The sequence below is a fragment of the Cynocephalus volans genome, chromosome 14 (genome assembly GCF_027409185.1).
Source record: "Cynocephalus volans isolate mCynVol1 chromosome 14, mCynVol1.pri, whole genome shotgun sequence".
In the NCBI taxonomy this organism is placed as follows: Eukaryota; Metazoa; Chordata; class Mammalia; order Dermoptera; family Cynocephalidae; genus Cynocephalus; species Cynocephalus volans.
The window spans coordinates 82,468,686-82,495,549 of record NC_084473.1 but is presented as its reverse complement, the minus strand read 5'-3'; the positions used below and the strand labels follow the sequence as shown (position 1 = coordinate 82,495,549).

Here is a 26,864-nt window from a genome sequence, read left to right as displayed (position 1 = left end):
TGTCCCCTGCAGTGCAATCTCTGAATTTTTTTTTTAGCAACCTCTATTTACATTTTTGTTAATTTCTTAAATAGAGTATTTATTCATATGATACAAAATTTGAAAGGCATGAATGACATTTGGTGAAGTTTTCCTTTCACTACTGCTTATAGCCACACAGTTTTCCTCCCAAGGGGCAACCAGTGTTACTGATTTCTGTGTACTTCTGAAGGTGGTAATTATTCCATGATTATCCAGCCCTCAGTAGATGTCCTCCCCTCTGAAATCAGTATGCGTTTAAAAATGACCTATACCAAACGTGTTAGTACTAGTTTGTGTTATGAGTTATTTTGCTCTTACTATTCTTTTTTTTTTTTTTGGTCTTTTTCGCGACCGGCACTCAGCCAGTGAGTGCACCGGCCATTCCTATATAGGACCCGAACCCGCAGCGGGAGCATCGCTGCGCTCCCAGTGCTGCACTCTCCCGAGTGCGCCACGGGCTCGGCCCTGCTCTTACTATTCTAATTTCCCTAAGTTATAAATGTCCTGGTGATACTCATCACGTCCAGTACTCTTTCTGTGTTTTCCATAAATGAGCATAGTGCCAAATATATAATAATAGCTAATGTTATTGAGTATTATTTTGTGCCTGGCGCTGTCTTCTATGCACTTTACATGTATTAACTTATTTAAAGTTCACAACAGCTCTGTGAAGTAAGTTTTGTTATCATTGCCATTTCATAGACAAGAAAACTGAGACAGAGAGATCACGTAATTTGCCCAAGTTTAGGGATAGAGCCAGGATTTCATTCTTACCCACTACCCTCACTGTTCTCTGCCTGATTGATTTGTATTGGCAGCATGAAACATCCTTTTAGCCTCTTGAGAAGAGGAATGATGTGATTGTAATAAGCAGGAAAATTCATTTTTGAGATTGAGGATGTAGGGAGAAGTACCTAAAGGCAAGGAAACTGTTTAAAAGGTGCTGGAGTAATCTGAGGGTGAAGTGATATGGATCACCTAGTGTGTGTACCAGGGCACTGAAAATGAAGAATAGTAAAGACACTAGGAAGCAACCATTTACCAATTGGTTTGTTGAAATATAATTTACAATATCTGAAGTTGAAGATGTTTATACTCTCTGATCCAACATTTCAACTCTTGGGTATGTACTCCAGAAGATTCCACAGGTGCTCAAGGAGACTCATAAAAATGTGTATTGCAGCACTGGTTGTAAGAGCAGGAATACTGGAAACAGTTAAATGTGCTTCACACGTGGCAGTGCACGTGAATGAGCCCGTACTCTATCTCTCAAACACAGATATTAAGAAAAACTTGTTGAATTCAGAGGTCATTAAGGAGCTCAGGACATTACATACCTGTGATGTTCAGAAGCTCATATTGAGAGGCAGTAGCTGAAACTGGCTGTAGTTTCCCTCTCCTGTGAAGTGTGTTCACACACTCATAGGTGGGAAGCATCATTCAGACTATTCAAGAAAGTTATACCTTTTCTTTACCCTCAAGTCAGGCAGTCATAGTTCTTCATTTAATTTGCCCAGGTTAAACATCTATTTAATGTGAGTTCACTGTTTTAAAATTTTAGAAGAAAAAGCATTAATTTATTAAGTATTTGAAATGTTATGAGGGGCCTGGTACTGAGAACAGAGATTCAGGACTATGGTTAGTTAAATACGAACTAGTGCAGATGGAAGGGATAAAAGAATATTGAGTTTATGAGAAAACTAATTTGATTGCTTTGGTGAAATAGAGAAAAGTTCCTTAAAACCAAACCTACTTTTAATATCAATGATTCTGTTTTCTAAAGTGTTAGAATTAACCTTGATTTATATATATATTTTTAATTAATTAATTAATTAATTTTTGGCAGCTGGCTGGTACAGGGTTGTGAACCTTGGTTTTATCAGCACTGTGCTCTCCCAAGTGAGCTAACCAGCCAGCCTTATTTATATTCTTTTATAATCCCTTTAAATTTTAGGAAATAATCTCTTATTTTGCTTTCCAGTATTAAAATATGCTTTTCCTGGTGCTGATTTCTGATTCCTTCTTGTTTCCTTTTTCAGTGTTCCTATTTAATGATCAATAACTGATGTATGTACAGTGTTTTTTTTCAAACTGTTCTTCTTTTCCTTTGTAGGTATTTCTGACCTAGGTGAGTAATTATGTGTATTTTCTGTGTAAAGGCTTTTGTTTTGAGTCTTGAAAGACATCTTTTTGTTAAGCCATTCTTATGCTAAGCCATCTAAATAATATAAAGTAGAATTATGTCACGTGTGATAAATCTGAATTGGATGTTTTTGACATCCATGTACTCTCAGGAGCAAAAATGTTTCGTCAAGTGATTGACGAAATATAGATGTGAGGTGTGTGTGTGGTGGGGGTGTGGTTAAATACTTATTTTGGAGAATTTCAAACATGTAAAAACTAGGAAGAAAACTATAATGAACTCGCATGGACCCATCACCCAACTTCAGTTATCAACACATGGCCAGTTTTGTCTCATCTATTCCCACCCTTCCCTAGCTTATGTAGATAAGTGGTAAATAACATGTCCTTTCACTTGTCAGTACTTGCAGTGTATTTTTTTAAACATTATCACTATACTGTTATCACACCTAAAACTTAATTCCTTACTGTTATGAAATGTCCATTCAGTGTTCAGATATCACCAATTGTTTCATAGAATAAGTTTTTACAGTTGTTTTATTCAAATCAATGTCCAAAGAAGTTCCACATGTTGAATTTGGTCAATAAATCTCCTATGCCCTCTTTTTTTTTTTTTTTTTTTGGTTTTTAATTGATTTATTGAGGAATTTAGTCATTTATTATACAGAATTCCCAACATTCTGTATTTTGCTGTTGGAGCCATAATTCTTATTGGAACACTTTTGGAGTATTAGAGTTAAACACACAACAAAAAATACATGAGTTTAAGTATGAATGAGAGTCTTTGCGTATGAGTATTTTAAAAAGCTCTACAAGTGATTTTGATGGACAGCTCTGGTTACAGATTACTATCCTAGATCATATGTGTTTAAGAAAAGGAACAAAAACTTATTAGGGAAAAGTCTAAGAGAATTTGAATTTGATTTCAGTTTAGCAGAAAAGAATCTTTAATCAAGCCTGTTATAATTATTCGTTATACGTGGAAGAATATAGAACTAATTATATATATAAGCTTTGTCTGTAGAGGCAAAATTATAGTAAATTAAAAAGCCAAATTATAGTTAGTCCAGATTAGAAGTAATCATTTGGGTTCCTGGAAAAGAACTCATTATACAACGACTGAGGCCTACATGAATTACTTTGCTTGGGATTGAAGACACCTAAATTTTTGGACATTAGCTATCAATTTCTGATTGAACTGGAGAATCTAAATCTCTTTTCATGTTAGCTACTTATTGCTTTTCTTTATGGCTGTTAAATTACAATCAATTGAAGCAAATTACTTTGTAGTGATGTATAATTTTGGTGAAATTACTAACTTTATAGTGTGGTTTTCTTTTCAGCTGACAAGCTCTCTACTGATGATCTGAATTCCCTAATTGCTCATGCACATCGTCGCATTGATCAACTAAACAGAGAGCTTGCAGAACAGAAAGCCACAGAGAAGCAGCACATCGCATCAGCCTTGGAAAAACAAAAGCTGGAAGAAAAGCGGGCATTTGACTCTGCAGTGGCAAAAGCATTAGAACATCACAGAAGTGAAATACAGGCTGAACAGGACAGAAAGGTAGAAGAAATGAGAATCATTGCCTAACATTTAAAGTGAATCTAACTTGATTGTCTACTTCTCCAGTTAATACTGGCTTTCAAATACTAGATGTAAGTAATGCCAGCCCACTTTTAGAATGGAGCTTAGGCCTTTGTTCTCCGTGTCAGAACTTCTAGGAAAGGATTGATCTAGCAGAGTTCCTTTATGTTGAGCAGCTGTAGAAGTGTAAGAAAGTAATAAAAGATACTGATACGTAGGATTATCTAACTCATCTTTCCCAGTGGAACCTCTGTTCCCCAAAGCAGTGCTGAAACAATCTCTGTTAGATTGAGTATATTTTTCTTGCCAGTGTTGTTAAGTGGTTGGTGGTTAAAAATGGATGAAATAGCTCCTTTAACCCTCTGTCTGGGACATCATGTATTAAATAGGTGTCCACGGGCCAATTTGGGAGCCTGACTACTCATCCCACCTTTGTGTCTTCTCAGGAGTGCAGATGACCACTCCCTTCTCCTTGAAGCTCTTTCTTCCCTAGGCTGCCAGACACCATGATCTTCTGGCTTTTCTCCTACCTTGCTAGCTTCTCCTTGGCCTCCTCTGCTCAGCCTCTTAAATATTGGCACACCTAGCATTGGTTCTGAATCCTTTTCTCCAAGTGCTCTTATCTAGTTTGGCTTTGAAGATTAAATACCATCTATACCTGATTAATTTATATCTGTAGCTCTGACCTCTGCCTTGGCTTTAGGTTCCTATCCAGCAGCCTGTTTGATATCTCTAGTTGGATTTTCGATAGTCCTTCCAAGCTCAGCATGTTCAAACCAGATTTTTTGATTCTATACAACCTGTCCCAGCCCCTCAGATTGTTTCTCTCTAAGTAAACTACTGTCTACCTAGTTCAAGCCAGAAACATGCTTGGTTGTTCCTCCATCAAGTCTTGCATCCAGTCCACAAACAGGTCCTACCAGTTCTGCATCCAAAATAAATCCCAAATCTGTCCACTTTTCCCTTTCTCCATTGCCACCATCTTGGTCCAGGCTATCATCTAATTGGTTTCTGTTTTCATATCCTTCTTTCTATGTCTATTTGCACAGGCAAGTGGTCCTTATAAAATGTAGTCTACTCGTTCTGGCCAGCCACCCAAAAAAAAAAAAAAAAAGTCTGATCAGACACTACACTGCTAACAATCCTCCATTAACTACTCACTTGATTTAATATAAAGTGCAGGGTTTTTTGTTTGTTTTGGGGGGTTTTTATTTTGATGGCTGGCTGGTATGGGGATCTGAACCCTCGACCCTTGGTATTATTGACACTGTACTCTAAACAACTGAGCAAACTGGCCAGCCTCAAATTCTTAACAAGTACCAAAAAGGCCACTTGATCTGATATCTTCTTGCTGTGAGCCAGGCTCCTCTTCATTTCACTGCTGCAGACACCCTGGTATTTTTTCTGTGCCTTGACTACTTCTATCACCCTGGGACCTGTTGTGCTTACTGTGCCTAGTACATTATTCTAGCTCTTCTCCTCAAATCCTAAGCACTAAGGTCTAAGCTTAGTTGTCACCTTCTCAGCAATTCCTTTCCTATCCCTTCAATCGAGCATTTAGCCCCTTTATAACTTTTTGTCATATTGCTCTATTTTAAATGTAAGGGGGAGGAAGGAGATTGAAGAGGAGTTGATACTTTACGACGTGTCTTCACCTGCTTTAATTCATACTTAGCAACAATTATCACAATCTGAGATGTCCTTTTTGTTTACTTGTTTGCTCTCTTCATTGAAATGTACTGTGTGAGAGCAAGAAGTTTTTCTGCCCTGAGCACTGTTGCATTCAAGCATATGGTAGGTACTGCCTGCCACAGGGCTAGCTTTTCATAAGTATTTATACATTAACTGATTGGATTCATCAGTTCATTATATTGTTTACAAGAAAAAATAAGTTCTGAATTCTGGGTAATCAGTGTTAAGTGATTTGTAATATGACCCACAGCTAATTGTTAGGCAAGACATGATAGGCTTTTCATATTTTTGTTTTGATTTGATTCATGTTGAATCTAAATTCATGTTAAAAAAAAACAGTTTTCGGGCCGAGCCCGTGGTGCACTTGGGAGAGTGTGGCGCTGGGAGCGCAGCGACGCTCTCGCCGCGGGTTCGGATCCTATATAGGAATGGCCGGTGCACTCACTGGCTGAGTGCTGGTCACGAAAAAGACAAAAAAAAAAAAAAAAAACAGTTTTCTGGGCCGGCCCGTGGCTCACTTGGGAAAGCGTGGTGCTGACAACACAAAGTCAAGGGTTAAGATCCCCTTACCAGTCATCTTTAAAAAAACAAAACAGTTTTCTTTGTTTAGAAGAAATTATATTTAATAACTGTCAAATACTTATAAATTTTCTCAGTAATTCTTCAAAGTAGCCATTATCATTCTCGTGTGAGAAAATGGTGACTTGAAAGATAAATAATTTCCCCCAGGTCATACAGATGGCTGTGGTGAAATTACGTTTGGTCGCGACTCTGTGTGGTTATTTTTCTCTATCTTCTGGAATTAGTTACTTCTTAGGGGAGTGTGTGATTCAAGAAATTAACAGTGTTTGTTTTATATGGGAAGCATCCTGGCAATCTGGAGGAAACACAAGTTTTGGAGCCAGAGAGACCCCTATTTGAAATCTGATTTCTGCTGTGACTCTGTGATTTTGAATTGCCTTCCAGCGTTCAGCTTTCTGATTCATGTATGAAATAGAAGTAAAGGATGCTTATACATGCTTGGCACATTGTAGGGGTTCTGGACATGGAAGCTGCTGCTATCATTGTTAGTACTAGTCTTTCTCTTTTCCTAAAAGTATATGTGGGGAGTTGGGAACTAACCATTACTTTGTTTGGTTTCACAGGTAGAGGAAGTCAGAGATGCCATGGAGAATGAAATGAGGACTCAGCTTCGCCGACAGGCAGCCGCTCACACTGATCACTTACGAGATGTTCTTAGGGTACAAGAACAGGAGCTGAAGTATGAATTCGAGCAGGTGAGGAGCTGTTATACAGCATCAACTCCCCTTCAACCTCTCCGCCTCTTACATTATTAACAGGCTCTCCTTTCCTTTTTTTAAAAAAAATTATGTTATTTGAATTATTTCTCCTTTCCTTTTAATGTACTGTGAGGATGCTGAAGAATGGGGAAATATTTCTAATGTTACCTGGCTGTGGAGTGAAACGTCTCCTTTTTACATAATGGTATATCTGTGTGTTCTTGATCGGATGTGTTTTATATATGTGTCCTAGTCATTTGGAGTCTTCAAAGCTTTAAGTAGGGTTGGGAAAGGGGTTTCAGGAATGCAGGCAATAATACTTGACACACATATCTCCTACTTTATCTCCACAAAGTCCTGTAGATTATATGGTAGTGCTCTGATTTTATAACTCTGGAAACTTAACCAGAGGTAAGTTTGGAAATAGAAAATCATCAGGATACCTTTAATTATAATTAGTTTCCACTCAGCAAATCATTAACAATAATGTTAACTGATTATCTTATCTTGCAAGAAGAGAATGAGGTTTCTAAGTAAGAAAATCTTCTAGAAAATTGAAATTTATGCCACTATGGAAAGGTATTTTATTTTAAATTCTATTTGATGGATATTTTTCTGAGAAAATGAATATGTAAGTTCTTAAATAGAAGATACCAAATATAATTTAATTATTATGTTTGGGTTGCAATACAGTTAGTTTACTTTCTTTTTTTTTGTCTTTTTCGTGACCGGCACTCAGCCAGTGAGTGCACCGGCCATTCCTATATAGGATCCGAACCCGCGGCGGGAGCGTCGCCGCGCTCCCAGCGCCGCACTCTCCCGAGTGCGCCACGGGTCGGCCCCAGTTAGTTTACTTTGTAAAGTTGACAGTTTGTTTCTGACTTTAACAGCCTTCTCTCTTCTGGTCTGCATCCTCTAATATTAGGTTTATCAGTAAGTTAGTGGAGAATTATATATCTAATACAAGACAGGGTATTTTTGAAACTACATGTAATGCTGGAGTTTCATGACAACTGTTTTAAGATTTTAAAGGCCATCTTTGCTTGAGCAGTTGCTGGAAGACTAGCATCCAATGAAGTGCCATGCATCACTTTTTCTGTACACTATTTGTGTTTTATTTCAGAATCTATCTGAGAAACTGTCTGAACAAGAATTACAGTTTCGTCGTCTCAGTCAAGAGCAAGTTGACAACTTTACTCTGGATATAAACACTGCCTATGCCAGACTGAGAGGAATCGAACAGGCTGTTCAGAGTGAGCGTAATATATGTTATTTTATAGATAATTTTATTCAATGCAACTTCCTAGGATAATTTCTTGTTACAAGGATAATGAGGTACCTGCATTGGTGTCAGGGCGTGAAGATGCTAAGGTTACTCTACTAAATTTCATTTGTTTCTTGGAAAATTAGCCCCAGATTTGATAAGTTTTGAACAGTGTTGTGAGAGGAAATTTAAATAAAAGGATCTAAAGGGCTGGCTAGTTAGCTCAGTTGGTTAGAGAGTGATTTATAACACCAAGGTCAAGGGTTCGGATCCCCATACTGGCGAGTCCCCCCAAAAAATAGATAAAATAAAAATTTAAATAGCTTGAAGTTTCACTCATTATATGACAAACAGGAGATTACCATTTACAAGGCAGTTTACCCAACACACTTTGGTTATGTCTTTGTATCCTGTGTGAAGATAAGGTCAGCATGGCCCCATGCTTGCCGTCCATGGACTCTGGAAAATTATCTGGAGGTGGTGTTTTACTGAATGACTGAATTCACCCACCAAATGGACAGTAGTGATGCTGAGGCCTCTCTGTGTGCTACATTGAAAGGGAACTGCCCTGACAGTGGAGGTGTTGATAAAACGGGTTTCTTTAGGATGTTATGGAATCAGTTGTGTCACATAATGATAAAAATAACCTCAATTCTCATGGAATTTCAAGATCCAGTAGTTGTTAAGTTCATTTAAAGTCTTACATTCCTTTGCAGGAAATTTCTGATGGCCTTAGCATAAGTCTTGGCTCAGTTTAAGTAACATGTTTCTTTCTCAACTACTAAACATAAAAATATCTGAATTAGATATCATGCAAATATAAATGACTTTGGCATACTGTTTGACCATGCGTCATCCTGAGTATCACAGAAGAGGGAGGGGAGACTTAACTGTGCTTGTGCACATATGTCCCCCAGTTTTCTCCTTGACTTTAGTAAAGACAAGTCCTCATCAAATTATGTCATGTCTTATTGCCTCCTATGAAGAGGACAGCTAGGAAAGAACAAACCAGAAATAAATGGTGGGGTGTGGTTTAAGAGGCTCGCTCTGGCCTCATCTTCCACATGTGTGAATTTAGCTTATTGAATGTGCATCAGTTCCATGGATGTATGTAGTCAGGTGAGAGAAAAATGTTTTTCTTTGCTTTTTTTCCTTCAGGTCGTGCAGTTGCTGAAGAGGAAGCCAGAAAAGCCCACCAACTCTGGCTTTCGGTGGAGGCATTAAAGTACAGCATGAAGACCTCATCTGCAGATATGCCTACGGTTCCACTGGGTAGTGCAGTTGAAGCCATCAGAGTCAACTGCTCTGATAATGAATTTGCCCAAGCTTTAACCGCAGCTATCCCTCCAGAGTCCCTGACCCGTGGGGTATACAGTGAAGAGACCCTTAGAGCCCGTTTCTATGCCATCCAAAAACTGGCCCAAAGGGTAGCAATGATTGATGAAACCAGAAATAGCTTGTACCAATACTTGCTCTCCTACTTGCAGTCCCTGCTCCTATTCCCGCCTCAGCAACTGAAGCCACCAGCGGAGCTCTGCCCTGAAGATATAAATACATTTAAATTACTGTCATATGCCTCCTATTGCATTGAGCATGGTGATCTGGAGCTGGCAGCAAAGTTTGTCAATCAGTTGAAAGGGGAGTCCAGACGAGTGGCACAGGACTGGCTGAAGGAAGCTCGAATGACCCTAGAAACTAAACAGATAGTGGAAATCCTGACAGCATACGCCAGCGCCGTAGGAATAGGAACCACTCGAGTGCAGCAAGAGTAAGGTCTAGGAAGAGTTTTGTAAAGTCGTATTTCATGTCAAAGGAAATCAGCAGTGATGTAAATGAAGGGTTTGCAACAAGGGTCCCAGAATTGTCTAGAAATGAGCAGGTCACAAGTACTGTTCTAAATGTTAACACCTGTTGCATATGTATTCTTTCCACTTGCTATCATGTCAGTGAACTGCAGGAGTGCTTTCTTTGCAACTTGTGTAATATTTTCTGTTTTTCAGGTTTTACTGATCAGGCTTCTGAGCCAATCAAAGTAATGTTTGTGATCCCTACTACTATTGATTTTGCCCTTGGAGCAAACTGAATAAAACAACAAGATGAAAACGGAGTACTTACTACCCCTTTTCAAACAGTTCAGTTTCTAGTTTGTTTTGTGTACATAAGATTTCCTTGAGAAGCAGTAACAGAACTCATGGCCACACAGTTTCCAGGCTATGAATTGGGTCACCAGAAGTCCAGGGTCTGCTTCTTGGCTTTGAGGGTTTTGGTGAATTGATTCCTGCTGGTCAAACTCAAGAGTGATGAACAAACCAAATTACCAGTGTATTAATAATTGGGAATATCATTCTAGTGATGTAAAGGCACTAGAAATAGTATGTATCTCAAACTTTTTTGATTGCTGCCCACAGGAAAAAATTATATTTTATGTTGGGACCCAGTACACACACACACACCTGTTGCATTTACATGAAACTGTTCTCAAGCCACTGCTTACCCTTTCTGCTTGTGTTGCGCTCTGTTTTCTATTTTGTGGCATTTAAAAAAATGTTGGTCTCTACTCACAAATTAATTCAACAGCCCTCAAATGGGTCAGAGCTCAGCTCTAAAACTGGTAATGGACCTGGATTCTTTCTAGTAACTGAACTGTGAATATCTTCACCGAAGTGGGAGTAGTGAGCCTGGAATCTTAATGAAAGGACTGAATAATTTTGTCATGTATTTGATCTGGATTGCCATAAAACTTAGAGAACTTTCTCAGTTACCTTTCTAAAGATGAGGACAATGCTGTATTGTATAAACACCAACAAATTCCTACCTTTTGATTTTTTTACTCCATGAAGACCACCACCTCCACATAACAATACCTTCATTTTTATTTTCAAAATCAGTTTTTTTGCTGGCGTTTATGTGCTCCCAAAGACGACATGAAGGAGCCACTTTTATCTGAGCAACATATCTGCAAATCATGAAGGGGGTGGGGGAGGGCTCTCTTTTTTGTTTCTGCAGGTGTATGCCAGCCCACGAATTTGGATAATACCTTCAGGTCTCTGCTTGGCGTAGACCTTGTCCTTTGACTTGGGGATACAATAATTCATATTTGGCCTGGATAGATATTGTTAATATTCCTTATGTTCCCTCCTAAGTGGATTCTTAGTTCAACAAAATCCATCTTGTTTCTCTGATTGGAACACATCCTTTGTGTAATGCCCTTAAACTCCGAAGGTTAGAGGCACTTTGGGCACCTACCTGGGGGCTTTTAAGTTTTTAGTAGAAGATAATGGGGCTGTTCTAAATTCAGTCTTCCCCTTTGGAATGGCATGAAATTGCAAATTATGTTAACTTGCGAAGCTAAATTTATATGTCGTATTAGAAATGCTTGTAATTTCTACAAGGGTACTTCAAAAAGTTTGTGGAAAAATAGAATTAAAAGATAACACAAATCTTTCCATGAACTTTTTCCTCCTAAGAGATATGTGAAATTTACAGATTATAGGTAAATTGTTTCTCTTGGGTCGCTGAAAGAATTTCCTTTAGATCTATCAGAGCTCACAAGAAGTAAGCAATACAGAGTGGTTTACTTTAGCTCTGCCAATCAAAATTATGAAGAATTCTGGCTTTCAAGTCTTAAGTAATTCCTTTAACAAACCTCCCCACTCTCATTGCTTATTGGGAAAGAGAATGATAATGAAAAGGGGACTCTGCTTGCCCAGGCCTTGATTTTCCTTCTAATGCCTAGTAAAACTCAATCTTCTTGTGATGTCTCTTGGTAATCATGTGAAAAGGAGGCTGAGCCTTAGAGTTTTCAGCTCTACTTCAAGGAGATGGAATCCAAAGGGCCAAGGTTGGGAGGAAAGTGGATATAGCCCAGGCAGTTAGGGTAGGTCAGCTTCACTTCAGCATATTGTCATTTAAACTGCAAGTGATGTCATACCACCACCACATCCCATGTAAAGATCATGTAAAAGCCAAATCCTCACTTCCTTCTTCTGTTTTGCTTTTGTGGTCTCAATGTTTTAACCTTAAGTTGGATTACCATATTGCCTCCCTGTTGAGTGCTGTAGGACAGTACAGTGTTCAACATTTTTTTAACTCATGCCTCCTGATTTAACATCAAAACTCTGATCCTTAATGCTTAAAGTTCCAAAATCAATATTGTAGTAAACTAAAACGTAATTTTAGACAGTCTTTTTTAAGGCACACTACTTCTGTTTTCCTTTGTAGTAACATAAATCCTCTGCTCTTTCTTAACAGGTTCTGGATAAAAACAGTCTCCAAGTCCCAAAAGAGTTGCCCCAGTTTTAAAGTAACTTGCTTGAACTCAGTGCAGAAGAACAGATAATTTGAGTTAACACAGAAGGGAAATAAAAACATTTAAATGGCAGGCAAATTATCTTCATCAAGTGCAGTGGTCACCATTCCCCTGACCCACAGGTCTGTGCTTCCCTGATTTCTTTCCCTTTGATGTATCCAGGGGCCCTGAGGTCAGCCAGGAGCATGAGAAAGCAAAGGATAGGGGCAGGGAGGAGGGTCACCGGCCCACTATAGCTCTTACCCATGTGAGAAGGTGATGTGGTTTCACTCCCTTGTTAGTTTTGTTGAAGGGTTCTTGAGGGGTTGTGAGGCAGATGCCAGTGAAGGAGCCATTGTTGTGGGAATAGTTTCCACTGGTACTGGTATCAAAGATTAGGTTATCCTGGGAATAAGTTCTGTCATCACCTTTACTCCTCTTGGACATTCTTAGTTTTCAAGTGTCAAATCTTGCTGAGCTCTGAAAAATGTTCTTGGGCTTGGTCCCCAGCAGTCCTGATTCCTCTACAGCTGAGCAGGGGTCAATTGGACAGCACTTTTTTTTTTTTTTTGACCGGTAAGGGGATCGCAGCCCTCGGCACGGTGCGGTCTGCACCACGCTCAGCCAGTGAGCACACCAGCCATCCCTATATAGGATCCGAACCCGCCGCCTTGGTGCTACCAGCGCCGCACTCTCCAGAGTGAGCCACGGGGCCAGCCCTGGACAGCATTTTTTAATAGACTCCTTCCTGGGTGGGTCAAGCTTAAGACTTGTTCACTGCTGACTTTGTGTACCTTTCTTTCGATTATCCCATGTCTTAGCACATTACATCAACCAGTTGGAACATACCCATTTCTCTGGTAAAATGCCACTCTGCCTTTAAGGTTGAATTTCAATGATTCTATAAAATGACCTGTCCAGTGTGCTCCTAGTGACTCTCTCAGCCATCCCCCCTCTTCAGTGTTTTTCACGTTTGACCATGACCAGCAGTAAAAAATTTATATCATGATCTGTACACTTATCCATGTGTATCTATATACATGTATCTGTGTTGCAATGTAAAAACATCACAAGTATCAAAACTGCAGGTGATACAGATTTTCTAATCCATTTCATTAAAAAGTCCTAGTCATTACCCACAAAAATCAATTTCAAACTCTGCAGGTCAATAGACAAACATTGCCCTACTTTACAGAATATGGGACACAACAAGCAACCACAATCTAACATCTTTTCCTCTAAAGCCTAGTGCTAGGTGTAGTGTTTATATAGCAGTGAAGGATACCAGATGAGTAAGCTTTTAAACTCAAGTGAAGCCTTTAAGAGATGGTAGCCTTCATTAAAGTTCACTCAGCATTTACTAAGCACCTTATAGGTGACAGATTTGAGTTGGAGACAAGACATCTGAGATCTTTCAATGCTGTCAGATCTTTGCTTGAACACTTTGATAGAGCTGTAGTAAGAGTCCATTTTATTGTTGAGTCCTTAAATGTTCTGTCAAACCAAAAATCTGTTAGTTTCTCATTTAGTAATCTGAGGCAACACTGAACAAATTCGTTCCACGTATGTTAAGACTCTCCCTTTTCCCATTTCATCAAGTCCTTAATCCCTTTTACTCTTCTGATACTCTGGTTTCTCTTGCTCCTTTTTAAAAAGTCACTGGGCCAGCCCCATGGCACACTCGGGAGAGTGCAGCGCTTGGGAGCGCAGCAGCGCTCCCACCGCGGGTTCGGATCCTATATAGGAATGGCCGGTGCACTGGTGAGGGTGAAACCACGCCAAGGGTTGCGATCCCCTTACTGGTCACAAAAGGACAAAAAAAAAAAAAAAAGCAACTTAAAAAGTCACTGTTTCACTATCCTCAGTTCCCACTTTACAAAAGCCTGTTTTCTGACTTTAACTGTTTGCTTTATAAAACTCCGATGCCTCTCAGCTCTGTCATCAGTAAAGCAGCACATCCCCTTTTAATGTTCTCAGGGTTTTTCAAAATTTGACTCTGGTTCCAATTGGATCTGAATTATAACTCAAACCTTTCCTCCTTTCATCTCGTTTAAAATGTTGAATTGAGTGTCAGGTTGTAAACATAAATTTTTCCTATATAAACATCAGCTAGGAAATGTTTTATTAATACTGTTCTATGACAGTGGAGTGGGTCTTAAAAAATGAGGGATTCTTCTATATCACCAATAAGGCACTTGTGTTAATAAATGCCTTCTAGGAACGCAGTACTTGAGTTGTGTGATATGTATAAATAGTAGTGAGGAAGTACAGATGGACGGCAGACTACTCATGAAAAGTGAGTACAAGAAACAACTGTATAAAGGTCAACTTTAGAATTTTATAAGAAAGGAAACCTGTATGCATGGACAGTGGGGTGGGAACCAGTGGAGGTAAAAACACTGGGGTTGGGACTGAAGGGATAGCTGGGACCAAAACCAGAAATTGGAGATATTAACTATGGCATAGAAAAACATCTTATACTACAGGCTACAGACTATGGTGAAATAAACACTTGCAAATAGAGTACGGAAAGTCATCCTATATGCCTTAATTTTTCTCTGGAAAGTTCAAGGCAGTTATTTGCCGGGGGCGGGGTTTTGGAATATCTGTAGCACAAAGTTAAACCACATATCACCCACTTTAGAAGTCCACTACAGATTCACGTGCCATTAGTCCAGATGGGTTTCCCCCCATCAACTCTAGTTGCAGAGCAACGTGATTCAGGGTTAGGGTCTGGATGGGAAGAGGTGTATTGCACATGTAAGGGTCATAATGAATACTAAGGCCAACAAGAGACTCGGTGTGATGAACCAGAGATAGGAAGGGGCTGAATTAAGTTTCCAGGCAGCCAGGTTCTTGGAAGTTGTACACCAAGATTAAAGACTAATTTGCCCTCGCTGTCCTTTTGCAAATTTGTTTTAATATGAAGCAATTACACATGGATGCTTAGGTAGGTAGTTATTACACTGTCGTTTTTTCCCCCTGTCCCTCAATTAAATGCCTTAAGACCTGACATTGTAGGAGAAAACATGAACCAAATACTTAGGTTTCTAAGGATATATGGCTAGGTCCTGGCTGTCTTACAGAGGATGGTAAATGGAGATGAGAACATACATTAACTAATACCAATACAATATAGCATCCCATACATATCAGGGTGAAGATGAAACTGCCTTAGCTTTCTGTTGCTTAGAATACCTGAAACTGGGTAATTTACAAAGAAACTATTTCTTACAGTTTTGGAGGCTAGGAAGTCCAAGGTCAAGGTGGCACATTTGGTGAGGGCCTTCTTGGTAGGGACTTGCTGCAGAGTCCTGACGCAAGACTCTGTCCTCTGGCACAGGGTGAGAGGGCAAGAGCATGTTAACATCTCTCTTCCTGTTTATAAAGCCATCAGGTCCCCCCGATATTGATCCATGAGTAGATTAATTCATGAAGGCAGAGCCCTCATGATCCAGTCACCTCCCAAAGGCCCCACCTCTCAACATTAGCACATTGGGGATTAAGCTTCAACATGAGATTTGGAGGGACATTCAAACCACAGTACTGCTTGTCTATGGAGAACTTATGGGTGTCTCAGTAAATGTGGGAACAGGTATGTGCAAACAGCCTGTGGTGGAAGCTCTTGTGAAGGCAAGAATGCTCCTGTAAACCTCAAAAGTTCTTGTTGGCTTCCAGTACCATTTAAAAGTCATAGTGGTAAGAGAATGCCAGAAGTAAAGGTTCTTAACCTACTTGATTACCAGCAGTACAAAATCAAGTCAAGAACACATTTCACATCCTCCTGTTATCACTAGCCCTCATTCAGACCACTAAAGGTGCCTACATATAGATAAAAATAGAGGGAAAGATGAAATGCTTTTGGGTGTTCTAGCTGGAAGACTCAGGCACAGGCTGTATTAAAATAACAAATGCATACACATACACATTTTTATTTAGTCTTCATTTTAACAGTTGTGCAGCCTAAACTGCCATTAATCCTGTCGAATCAACTCTAATATGCCTATTTTCACATCTAAATATCCCTGAAATTGGGACACTATTGACCTCACAGCAATTGTAACGTAACTGCATGAAAACCTCCTTCAAACACTGTTTCTAAGATGAAGGAAGACCAGCATCATAGTGGCACATCAGGCCAACAAAGTCTGAAGTCCAGCAGCAGGGAGAGGACAACTGTCCGCTAACGATGGCAGCATGACGTCAGCCCACCTGCAGGTGTGCAGGGCTTATCCCAACGCCCAGAGACACAGACCCACAAGGTGTGTCTTAAGAAATGAAAATGGTGCTGCTGTTTAAAAATGATGTGTTAACAGACGGTTTAACAAGTAACTAATTAGCTTAATCTAAGTAAGCCAGCACTTTATCAACATCTCAGCTCTAAAATGTGATTCCTATAGCCATAGGTAGGCCATCACTGCTCCGGAATCTCCCGTTTTCATTTGCCTTCATCAGTGTCACTGCTGCTGCTGCTGTCGCTGTCACTATCACTGTCGCTGGTCAATGCAGTTAGGTTGCCCAGGGCTTCCCTGTAAGGAAAAGAAAGTGGAGAGTTACACTGTGATTCAGTTAGAGGCTGGGATCATTGGTATCTCTGACACTCACCTATAATCTATCAGTTTTGAAATCAGAAAACAAACCCTGCAGCTGCCTAAACTCTATTAAGAACAAAGGAAAAGGTTCTAACAGCCAAATCTATAGGATTCCCTGACTTGTATAACAAGTGATATAGTCATTAAATTACTACATCCTGACTTTTTGTAATAGGAAAGAATGAAATACAAGGGATAGAAAGCTATAAATATCTGAATGGACAGATGAACCGATGGCCTGCTCCATTTTATAAACTTCACTTCATGGTGAAGACACAGGACCCACTTACTTTTGTTCTTGGTTGATGGCAAAGTCAGTCAGTACTCTCTGGGTGAGGCCCTCACAAACAGGTAAGCTGAAGGCACTGGCCAGCTTCACCACCTCAATGGCCAGGGAAGGACTGCTGGACATGGCTGCACTGTCCATAAACTCATTCAGCAACTCACCTCTATAAAACAAAAGCAAAATGTGAACATTCCCTAACTAAACTTCTTAACCCCTCTAGTCAAAGATTTATAGGCAAAATCCAGCATAAATTCAATAATAAAATCCTCAATTGTAGTTTTAGAGGAAAATTTCCATGAAGTCTAACCTTAAATAGCCAAAGAGATAATGAACATTCATTCACCATGCCTTCACTGAGGGTCTACTCAATGTATCCTCAGTGTGCTGCAATCTAAAAAACAGTGCTTGGCTCAGGATACCTCAGATGGTGGGGGAGGTTGACAGCCTGCCTAACAGAAAAGTGTCCAAATGTGGTAGATGAGGTATTTGAAGAAATTCCAATTACCCACAGTAAGAGTCAAGCCCATGCAGCTTATTCTGGGCTGTAACCACGTGGAGCCTGTTAATTGCAACTTACCTAGGGATCTTATTATGCTTCCTGAAAAGCCCCAACATTTTCCTGTTCAAGATGAGATAGAAGAATTATGAATACTAATAGAAAAACAGAAAGCAAACAGATGACACTAGCTGTTCTCTCCCTGGACTCAGAGACAAAGAGTCCTTTTCTTCCTAACTACACTGTAAGCTCCTGAAGACACACATCTGTGGGCTACACCGGCTACCAGCCCTGTTTATACATCAGAATCACCTAAGGTGTTTAAGTGATTAAACACCTTAACTCCTCCCCCAAAACTCCATCTATCCACATTACAAGTTAAGCAGGTAACTGTGATATGCAATATGCTGCTAATGTTGAGAAGTGCTGGTATATGTCCTCCTGTAGAGGATCACCTCTGTCCTCTCACAGAGGGAATATACCCCGCTCACAGCTGGAGGAGAAGCATGGAACAAAGCCTGGTCTCTTTCCCTCTTTTACAATATCGCATGGGTTCAGTCTGTCCTAAAATCACTTTCTGAAGAGCAGGCTCAGATTAAGGCAACAGTGTCATGTAAGTGCTCACCATCAACCTGCCACATGCAGGACAAAGGAGAAACACACACATTCAGCTCCCATGACTCAGCTGAGGTCCGTACCCCTGCGCCAATCATCACAGCCTGATTCATGGCAAGTGTGTTGCCAAGCTTAGCTAACAAGCAAATGCAAGTCTCAAATGTCTCTGAGTAAGCCATACCTGTAAGACAAGTTGAGGCAGCAAGCTTTCACAATCTTTTCTGGGTTTTGTGGTTAGCCACATTTTGGACTTGTAATCAGATGTTCAAATCAAGTTACTTCTTGTGCAAGAAACCATGTACAAGTACCCTGAACTTACTGACTTAGAACTAACATGTTGATATCCAACACAAAATACAGCAGAACCACCTAACTGTGACTACCCCTACAAAGTAACCTTTTGCTGACTTTCTGCTTTTGGAAAAATAAATATTCCTAAGGTCCCCAATCTCAACAATTAAGATGAGCATTTGAACAAAGTGCTGATGAAAACACAAAACCAGAACATAGTGGCACAAACTAAAGATGAGTTCTAGTCAAGACTATATTTAATAAATGTGGGTAAATGCCAGTTTCTAGAAGGCCACGTACCCAGCCCACATTTTAAGATGGGGTGTAGGGGTGAAAGGAGCACCTGCAATATTACTTCAATAATCCAGATGACCAAAAAACATTTCAAAAATACATTTCTTTGATCACTGTGTTCCATTTAAGTGCGCAGAAAAATAAGGTTAAGTGACTTACTTGCTCATGAACTCAGAAAGAAGAAAGGTCATAAACAGAAAGAGAATCCTCAGCCCATCTGAACCAGGCCTGCTCTCAATATATCATGCATACCAGTCTTCTTTCAAAAGGTTCCTTTTTAGCTGGTATATGCAAGTTCCCATTGAAAACTCACTGTACATTCTAGTTTGGCTCTTGATAAACTACGTATCATACAGCCAAATTAAAGAACCTCTCCCGCCCGGAGATGTTTTAGATCCAAGTACAAATTACAGTTGTGGTACTGTACTCACCAGGCTTCCTGGGTTCTCCCAGCCCTTAAAAAGAGGACAGCAATACAGTTGAGAGGGTTGGCTGGCCAATCGGGAGCAGTATGTCTGTCATCTTGGCTTTCATATGTACATTTGATATCTGCAGCACAGTCAGCAAATGCCACCTGAAGCTGAGAGGCTCTAAGAGTCAGCAGAACTGCCCAACTGGTTTTATGAAGATTTGAACTCAGGAGACGTATAGGACCATTAAATTTTTTGAGTAATGCATTTTACCATTTGAACATTTCACATGTATAGCACACAAGCAATACATAACGAAAGAAAAAAGGACCCTGTTCTGGGATAAATAATTTGATTAGTCACATATTTCAAATTCAATGGTAGGTTTTCTTTTAAGATGGAAATTTAAAAAAACAAAACACATGCACACACAAACAAGCAAGCTACTGTTAATTCTCAGAACACAGAAGAAGCTAAATTTCATGTTGCTTGCTTTGGACTACAGGAATGAGGGTAACTTTAAGAATGGTTTTCTGCTAAGGTCAAGATACGTTGAGACGCAGCTATCATAACTAAAATCTGGGTTTGGGTGGCAGAACTCTCTACAATGACAGATGAAACCAAGGAAACTACCCTTAGAAGGAGCTCAGTATTAGAGCATATACGGGTTAGAATACATCTAATAACAGTAACGAAGCGTGAGCTTCAATACAGCCCTACCTCTGGTGGGTGCTTATCCCTGGCCATGAGCATCAGGATCTCTTCTCTCAGTTCACTGCGAAAAGTGTGACCGTATTCTTTACTATCTTGAAACAAAAAAGGAAGACAGGAGTGATCATTACCATCATGTAAAACCAACACTCTTTTTGGCTGACCTTGGTCCACTTCTGGCTATCACTCTTATTTTTTGGTGGGTAAAAATAAGTTGCTGACATTATCTATTCATTCCAGGTTTAACCCAGGATTCCAGAAACCCAAGAGGATTCACAGTAAGAACAAATAATAGCAATGAAAGCCAATGCCAGTAACCTGTCCCCAGTCAAATGTTAAACAAAGCACATGCACTAAATTCGAGCAGCCACCAGCTCCATACTGTAAGACACTGTTTTACAGCACTTGTGAATTTTCAATGCTTTCTTACATACAGTCACTAGAGCAGTCTTGTGAAGTAATATGGCAGGACTACAGTCTCAGTTTCTCAAACATGAAAACTGAGGCAGATAGAAATTTTATGAAAATACAGTTGTCACCTAACAGAAGAGACAGAAAAGATTTGTCTCATTTTGCAGCCATTTATACACATAAAACAGATCAACACACCACAGCCATAGCTATTACTTAGAAATGTAATTATCACCAACTGGTTAGCAACTCAACCAAAGTGAGGCAGCACTGGTACAGAGGAACTGCACAGGCCTTGAGACCTGCATTCAGATTTAGGGTCTGCCACAGAACTAGCACTGATCTTCCCTGGGTAATGTCACACAACAGGTGCACAAAATTTAGCCTGTGCCTTAAGTCATGAAGGGACTGACTTAGGTTGTTTTCAATGCATTTCTACTCATTGTATCCAATATGCAACATGAGCAAGTGATCTTGAAGTAGAACTCAACTAATGTATTCAATTCAGTCAAAAATCAAAGTTTTCGGGCCGGCCCGTGGCTCACTCGGGAGAGTGCAGTGTTGAGAATACCAAGGCCCCGGGTTCGGATCCCATATAGGGATGGCCGGTTAGCTCGCTGGCTGACCATGGTGCTGACAACACCAAGTCAAGGTTTAAGATCCCCTTACCAGTCATCTTTAAAAAAAAAAAAAAAAAAAAAAATCAAAGTTTTCATCTCTAACAATGAAGTTAACATGTTCATTAATCAAAATGTAGGACAATGAAGTGAGATGGGTCTGGACACACAAGCTGAAACTGACCTTCCCAAATTTGAGGAATGACTTCCAGCCGATTGGCCACATCCAATGCTCGGAGAAGATCTATCAATGTTTGGGAGTGAGGAAAAAAGACCTGATTAAGAGAAATACAAATATATTTTTAAAGCATTAATCAGCAAAAATACCTACAAACTCATCTACAGTGATAAGCAACAAGTAATGAATCATCTTACTGAAGGTATCAGGTCCTTATACCACTTCAAGGTGACATCAATTTGTTCCATTAAACAAAGCACACTGAAGAACTTGGAACTGTCATGGAAAGAAAAAGTATGTTTAGTGTAAGATCTCTATGTCTAGGGGCTGGCCGGTTAGCTCAGTTGGTCAGAATATGATGCTGATAATACCAAGGTCTAGGATTTGATCCCTGTACCAACCAGCTAACAAAACAAAAATTACAGCAGTTATATGACAGTGTGTTACACATAATTAAAAAATATTTACAATTTCAAGTTACATGGGCCAATGCTTGACTTAAGAGGTGCTAACTGGGCTTAACTTCCCAATTCACGCCTTCTTACCTTTTACTGGTCATTGATGACTGCCGCCTCAGAATAGTCACATGTCATGGGGAGCAATACTAAGTATCACATTCACTTTAGAAGCATTCAACGCGAAGCAAGAGTTTGGACACACAGAAAACAATCTTCACATACCTATTAACAGGCTGCTTCCTTAAGTTTTTATCTGCCTAAATGCAAATTCATTTAAGGAGACTCTCTGAGTCCCACTATCTTGATCTTTAAATACAAAAGCAAGGGAGCTGGAATGAAATCTTTAGGGACTCACCCTGCTATAATAATTTGAAACTATAAAACATGAGGAGGATAGAGGAAAAAGATGTGGATTAAAAATGTTATTTAAAAAAAAAATCTCAAAAAATACACAACAGACTTCCAAACCTGGCAGCTTTACCCCTGCTTTAATTTCTAAGTGCTCAATTAATATGCACTACTAAACATGGGCAAGTTGTCTGAAATATGGAGGGCCACCAAAAGCCTCCCATTTCCAGAATCTACTAGTATTAATGCAAAAGGATACATTTCCAAACATACTTACTAATAGAAATTACGCTGATAATCAGGTCCAAAGAGTTTCCGGTTGTCTCCAGTGTTTAGAAGGCCATGTACTTGGTAAGCAAGTTCTAGATCTCTGAGAGATGAGCACTGAAAATTTGCAAATAAGTATCAATCTGATATCCTCATCAGCCAAACAGCACTAACTAAGAAAAAAAAGATAGTTCCCTATGAAAACACTTATGCTGATTCAACTTTATTACTGGTTGAGAGCAAATAAGTTACAAGGAATTGAGGGGGGGACCAAAATAAACACCCAAATTTTCTGAAATTCACATTTTGATTTAGCAATTACACTATAAGAAATTAATCCTACAAAAACACCTGCTCAATTCCACAAAAGACATGAGGCGCTCAGTCTAGCCTCACTTACTAGCAAAAACCCCATGAAATAACTCCCAAAACTATCCACAGAAGAGTTAAGCAAGTTATAGTTCTTCTCTCCAGGGAAATATTGACTGCTGTCAATAAATCCACCACCACGGAAGTGTGTCTGGGTGTACATAATGTTTGAGTACCCAGAGTTAAAAACCTGGGAAGGTACACACTCAGCTGCAAAGCAATTACCCTTAGGTAACAGGATACACTTTATTCATCCTGAAACTGCTTGAAATTTTTCCTATGATGAGCATGATAAAATGAAAAACCAAAATAAAAATCTTTATCAATTTAAAAAGTTATTAAGAGGCAAACATATAGTACTCTAAAAGCTTATCTGAACAGAGGCACGAAAAAGGCAACACACACAATAAACACAGGGTAGGGATGTTACACTATTAAAAGTACAAACTTTAGGAGGGAAAGAGAAAAAAAGTACAGATTTTAGAGAAAAAAGAAAAATAGAGGCAAATACATGAACAGAAGAGTTAGGAACTGAAAGAACCAGGGAGAGCCCTCCCAGTTACAGATAAATTTAGGAAATGAATAGCAACCTTCTTTAGAAAAAGGAAAATAAAGTTAAACAAGAAATGGTACTTACAACTTTCATGGCTGACTGAAAAAATATACCTGAAAATCGAAGTTCACAGGAGCTTTGGTTACTAGAAATAAAATATATTTTCAAGACTGTAACATTAACAAAAATCCTTCCAATAAAACTGGTAACATGTAAGACTGAAATTAAAGGAATAAAAATTCAGGGAGAGGAAGTATAAAGTGAAGTGCTAGACATTTTGGCTTTCTTAGAATAATCACTCCAAATATTACTAAGCTAAATTAAACTCTGTCTTCATCACAACACCAATAACTAATAAATAGTACTCAGGAAAACAGGCCCTCTATCTTCAGAAGAGGAAAATAACTGGTACTCAGGAAAACAGGCCCTCTGTCTTCAGAAGAGGAAAATAACTGGACTCAGGAAAACAGGCCCTCTGTCTTCAGAGGAGGAAAACACAAGGAATTTCTGGACATACCATCATCCGGGTCCCTTGGAGAAAATTTCTTTCCCACTAATTCATTCATTATATCATAGATGATAAGGGATGACGCTTTTGAAAGGCCTTTTGCAGAAAAAGAAAGCAAATGATGAGTCCGCTTCCCAAACCACCACCAAATTCACAGCACCTAGCTCAAAGGGGCACATCTCTCCTTCCTCCACCTCTGGCCTAAAGCCCAGCTAGTATGGAGCTGGGCAGGGGGCAAATGCTCGCTAAAGAAGACACTGCACCATGCAGACAATCACAGATCTCTGTCCATGTGCTCCAGTCCAAGACTTTTCCCTTCCTTCTTAGTCTCTTTACAAGAGCTTGACTTTCAATGGAATGGGAGGCAAACACCAACACACACACATACCCCTCACCAAACCAGCATACTTAGAAAAAACAAACATGTTTTTTGCTAGCAATCATTCATGTTCCTTTTAAGTATAACCAAGATGAGAAGGCCAAGAGAAAGGAAACTAGATAAAGGCAGTTCTGTAAAAATCACGAGGTGAACTTAGTAAATCAGAAAATCCACCTACAATATTCCCAAATATTTATCTACATTCCCTTCCCTACCTTTTCAACATGCAAATGATAACACAGATGTAATAACAACACAGATATATATTTATAATTTCCTCAAGCACCTGCTAACATTCCTAATTATTTTACTAGTTACAAAATATTTTTATGTGTATGGTCATCTTATTTTAGGCTCTCTCCTTTGAGTAAATTCTTATAAATTATTATTGCAGACAGCCAGTTTATGTACATGAGACAAATCCACACTCCCCCCTGCCCCCCGGCATGGTCATAGCTGTTTCTGAAGAAACCGAAGTACCACTGACCTTGGTTAGCGACCAAACCAAAGTGATACATGGTGGTGTAGAGGAAAGCAATAGACTCCAGGGTCAGAAACACTAATTTTACCACAATCTCACCAAGGTTGAGGAAAATTTTAGAGGGCACAATTATTGTGGAAAATGTCTATGTTTCTAAGATAAAGTCAGTTACCTGCTGTTTGGTTTTTTCCCTGAAAAGATTAAAAAAACAAAAACACACAAAAAAATTTGCCCATAAGTGAAGATGTGGATTTTGTAAAACTAGCTCTCCAAACCACAGAGAATCAAGTTCATTTCTGTTGTTTTTATAGTCTATCACAGGAAAGAATGACTAGATGTACTTTTGCTCCAAAGTCCATTCCACAGAGCACAGCTCCAAAAGGAATTAATTGACCTGAAAGTAGGTGACAAATGGTGCATCAAAGTCTTCCCCAAGAGGTTTCAAAATAAGGTTAACCTTCCTCTAGAGTGGCACTGTCCATCAACTTTCTGCAAAGATGGAAATGTTCTATACCTGCATCATTGAATATGGTGGCCACTAACCACACATGGCTATTGAGCTCTAATGCAATAAATGAATTCTTTTATTTTACTGAGTTTTAATTAATTACCCACATTTGGCTAGTGGCCATTGTACTGGACAGCACAGCTCTGGAGAGCAAAAGGAACTCCAAACTAAAATACCTTCTGTTCATTCTTATTGATACTCCAACACTGCTAGTACATTTTATAACCCTCTCCCCTACAGCTCAAGTTTTACATCACAAACAAGGTTACTACCCTCAAGAATTAACTTTTTGTTCAGGCTGTAAATGTTCATTTGTGAATTCTCTATTCTTAATTCAAAAGCAGAGAAGATAACCTGCAACAATTAATCATATAAACTCAAAGGAGCTGGTGCATTTTCTACTTAAGTTAATGTAACATAAGGCCATACATACCATGTTGATAAAACAGCTGAATAATATGGTGATATGTTGCAAGCGAGGGTTCTCATATTACCAGGTGGATTGAAAAAAAAGAAAGAAAAAACATAGCTATTCAAAATACAGCTTACTGAGGCATGCTGAACAAAAAACACACTGATGTTAATACTTAAGCAAAAGACAATGTTTCTATTGCTTTGAACAGAGACATTTTCCAGCTCATCTATATAATTAAAGTTGAAAAATCGTCATAAAGATTGCCTCTTTTAAGGAAGTCTAAACACCTATAGTAACATGATTGGTCATTTAAGAATAGAAAACCATACGAAAGTGAATTGGTTCCCAAAGCAATCTTCAATAAAGTAATTATTGAAAAATACACAACATACTAGCACACACTGTTTCAAACAGTTATGCTAGAAAAATGTCACAGAATTTAAAACTAATAACTCAAAGTGATCAATTCCCCTCAGAAACAAGAGATCCATTAAAAAATTACCTGAAATACTAATGAACATTGCAATTTGCTATAAAGACCATGAAGATAAAGGTGCTCTCACCATAGTAATACACGTGATTAAGTGTGCCAAATGGTAGAAAAGAAGTTCCTAATACATTACATAAACAGCAAAAGAATTAACAGATCTTCTCTGCATATGTGGCCCTGAAATTACTGGTCAGCATGGTCTCTGTCTTCACTGGGGACTCCAGGGTACATCCTCACCTATTCCGACGGCTTTCATCTCACGTAAGGTCTGTAAAGCTGGCAATTTTGCAGGTATAGAAAATCTTCGGAGACATTTCAGAATGGTATTAAAAGTCTGTAGATTTGGTTTCACCTTCTGTGCAACCATTTCTTTAAGCAGCTCCTAGTTCAATCAAAAGGAAGGAGTATAGTTTGTATCTGGGTAGATACTTTGCCCAATAAATTGCATTTCACACACAAAAAAGATTTTAGTTTTCTGGCTATGTCTAAAACCAGGTTAATAACCATATCCCTAATTTAAGAATTGCCTATTAATTAGCAGAACCAGTGATTCTGCTTTTTAGAGAATTTAGTCATTCACCCCACTTGATTGAGGTATCCTATTGTCTTCAGTCCTCTACCTAGTGGGTCTTCTAAGAAAAGACTTAAGCAAGAGACCAGACCAGTATGGTGTAAAAACATACTTCTATTCCTATGTTACTAGGCCAACAATCAATCCAGTGATTTCAAATTTTTTAATTAACCTGACAAGAATTTTACAATGAATATGCATTAATTTTGAAACAAAGAAACTATCAAAGAAACTATTATGCGAAATAAATGAATAAAACAACCTGGGTCTTCCAGAATTCTAGCTGTATGCTCTGAATCAAGTTACCTTTTTCTTCTCATGTGTCAGACACAGCCATGTAA

General features: G+C 39.1%; 2 protein-coding genes and 1 non-coding gene across 10 annotated transcripts in view; 1 reads left to right on the top strand and 2 right to left on the bottom strand.

The window, feature by feature from the left end:
* IMMT (inner membrane mitochondrial protein) overlaps positions 1 to 10,102 on the top strand; it is a 36,316-nt gene extending 26,214 nt beyond the window's left edge. For all 7 annotated transcript variants that reach the window (XM_063077596.1, XM_063077594.1, XM_063077593.1 and 4 more), the window contains 5 exons: positions 2,135 to 2,149; positions 3,507 to 3,730; positions 6,589 to 6,720; positions 7,847 to 7,976; positions 9,146 to 10,102. In XM_063077596.1, coding sequence (XP_062933666.1) covers positions 2,135 to 2,149; positions 3,507 to 3,730; positions 6,589 to 6,720; positions 7,847 to 7,976; positions 9,146 to 9,759 — 1,115 coding nt within the window. In that variant the 3' untranslated portion in view covers positions 9,760 to 10,102. The remainder of the gene's footprint in view (positions 1 to 2,134; positions 2,150 to 3,506; positions 3,731 to 6,588; positions 6,721 to 7,846; positions 7,977 to 9,145) is intronic.
* Positions 10,103 to 16,174: 6,072 nt separating this feature from the next.
* The window catches only part of PTCD3 (pentatricopeptide repeat domain 3), a 35,799-nt gene continuing 25,109 nt past the window's right edge, over positions 16,175 to 26,864 (bottom strand). The window contains exons 13-24 of one of the 2 annotated variants that reach the window (XM_063078701.1): positions 26,190 to 26,334; positions 25,481 to 25,531; positions 23,689 to 23,775; positions 23,256 to 23,284; positions 22,260 to 22,366; positions 21,374 to 21,452; positions 21,183 to 21,273; positions 19,980 to 20,065; positions 19,281 to 19,429; positions 17,731 to 17,772; positions 17,158 to 17,316; positions 16,175 to 16,804 (exon numbers count right to left, since the gene is read on the bottom strand). In XM_063078701.1, the coding sequence (XP_062934771.1) occupies positions 16,714 to 16,804; positions 17,158 to 17,316; positions 17,731 to 17,772; positions 19,281 to 19,429; positions 19,980 to 20,065; positions 21,183 to 21,273; positions 21,374 to 21,452; positions 22,260 to 22,366; positions 23,256 to 23,284; positions 23,689 to 23,775; positions 25,481 to 25,531; positions 26,190 to 26,334 (1,116 nt within the window). In that variant the 3' untranslated portion in view covers positions 16,175 to 16,713. Of the gene's footprint in view, positions 16,805 to 17,157; positions 17,317 to 17,730; positions 17,773 to 19,280; positions 19,430 to 19,979; positions 20,066 to 21,182; positions 21,274 to 21,373; positions 21,453 to 22,259; positions 22,367 to 23,255; positions 23,285 to 23,688; positions 23,776 to 25,480; positions 25,532 to 26,189; positions 26,335 to 26,864 lie in introns of those variants that run through there. The other variant, XM_063078702.1, reaches the window with a different exon arrangement.
* LOC134363478 (small nucleolar RNA SNORD94) lies at positions 18,235 to 18,371 on the bottom strand. Its single transcript, XR_010021729.1, has one exon. It is a non-coding gene; the product is annotated as a small nucleolar RNA SNORD94 (small nucleolar RNA).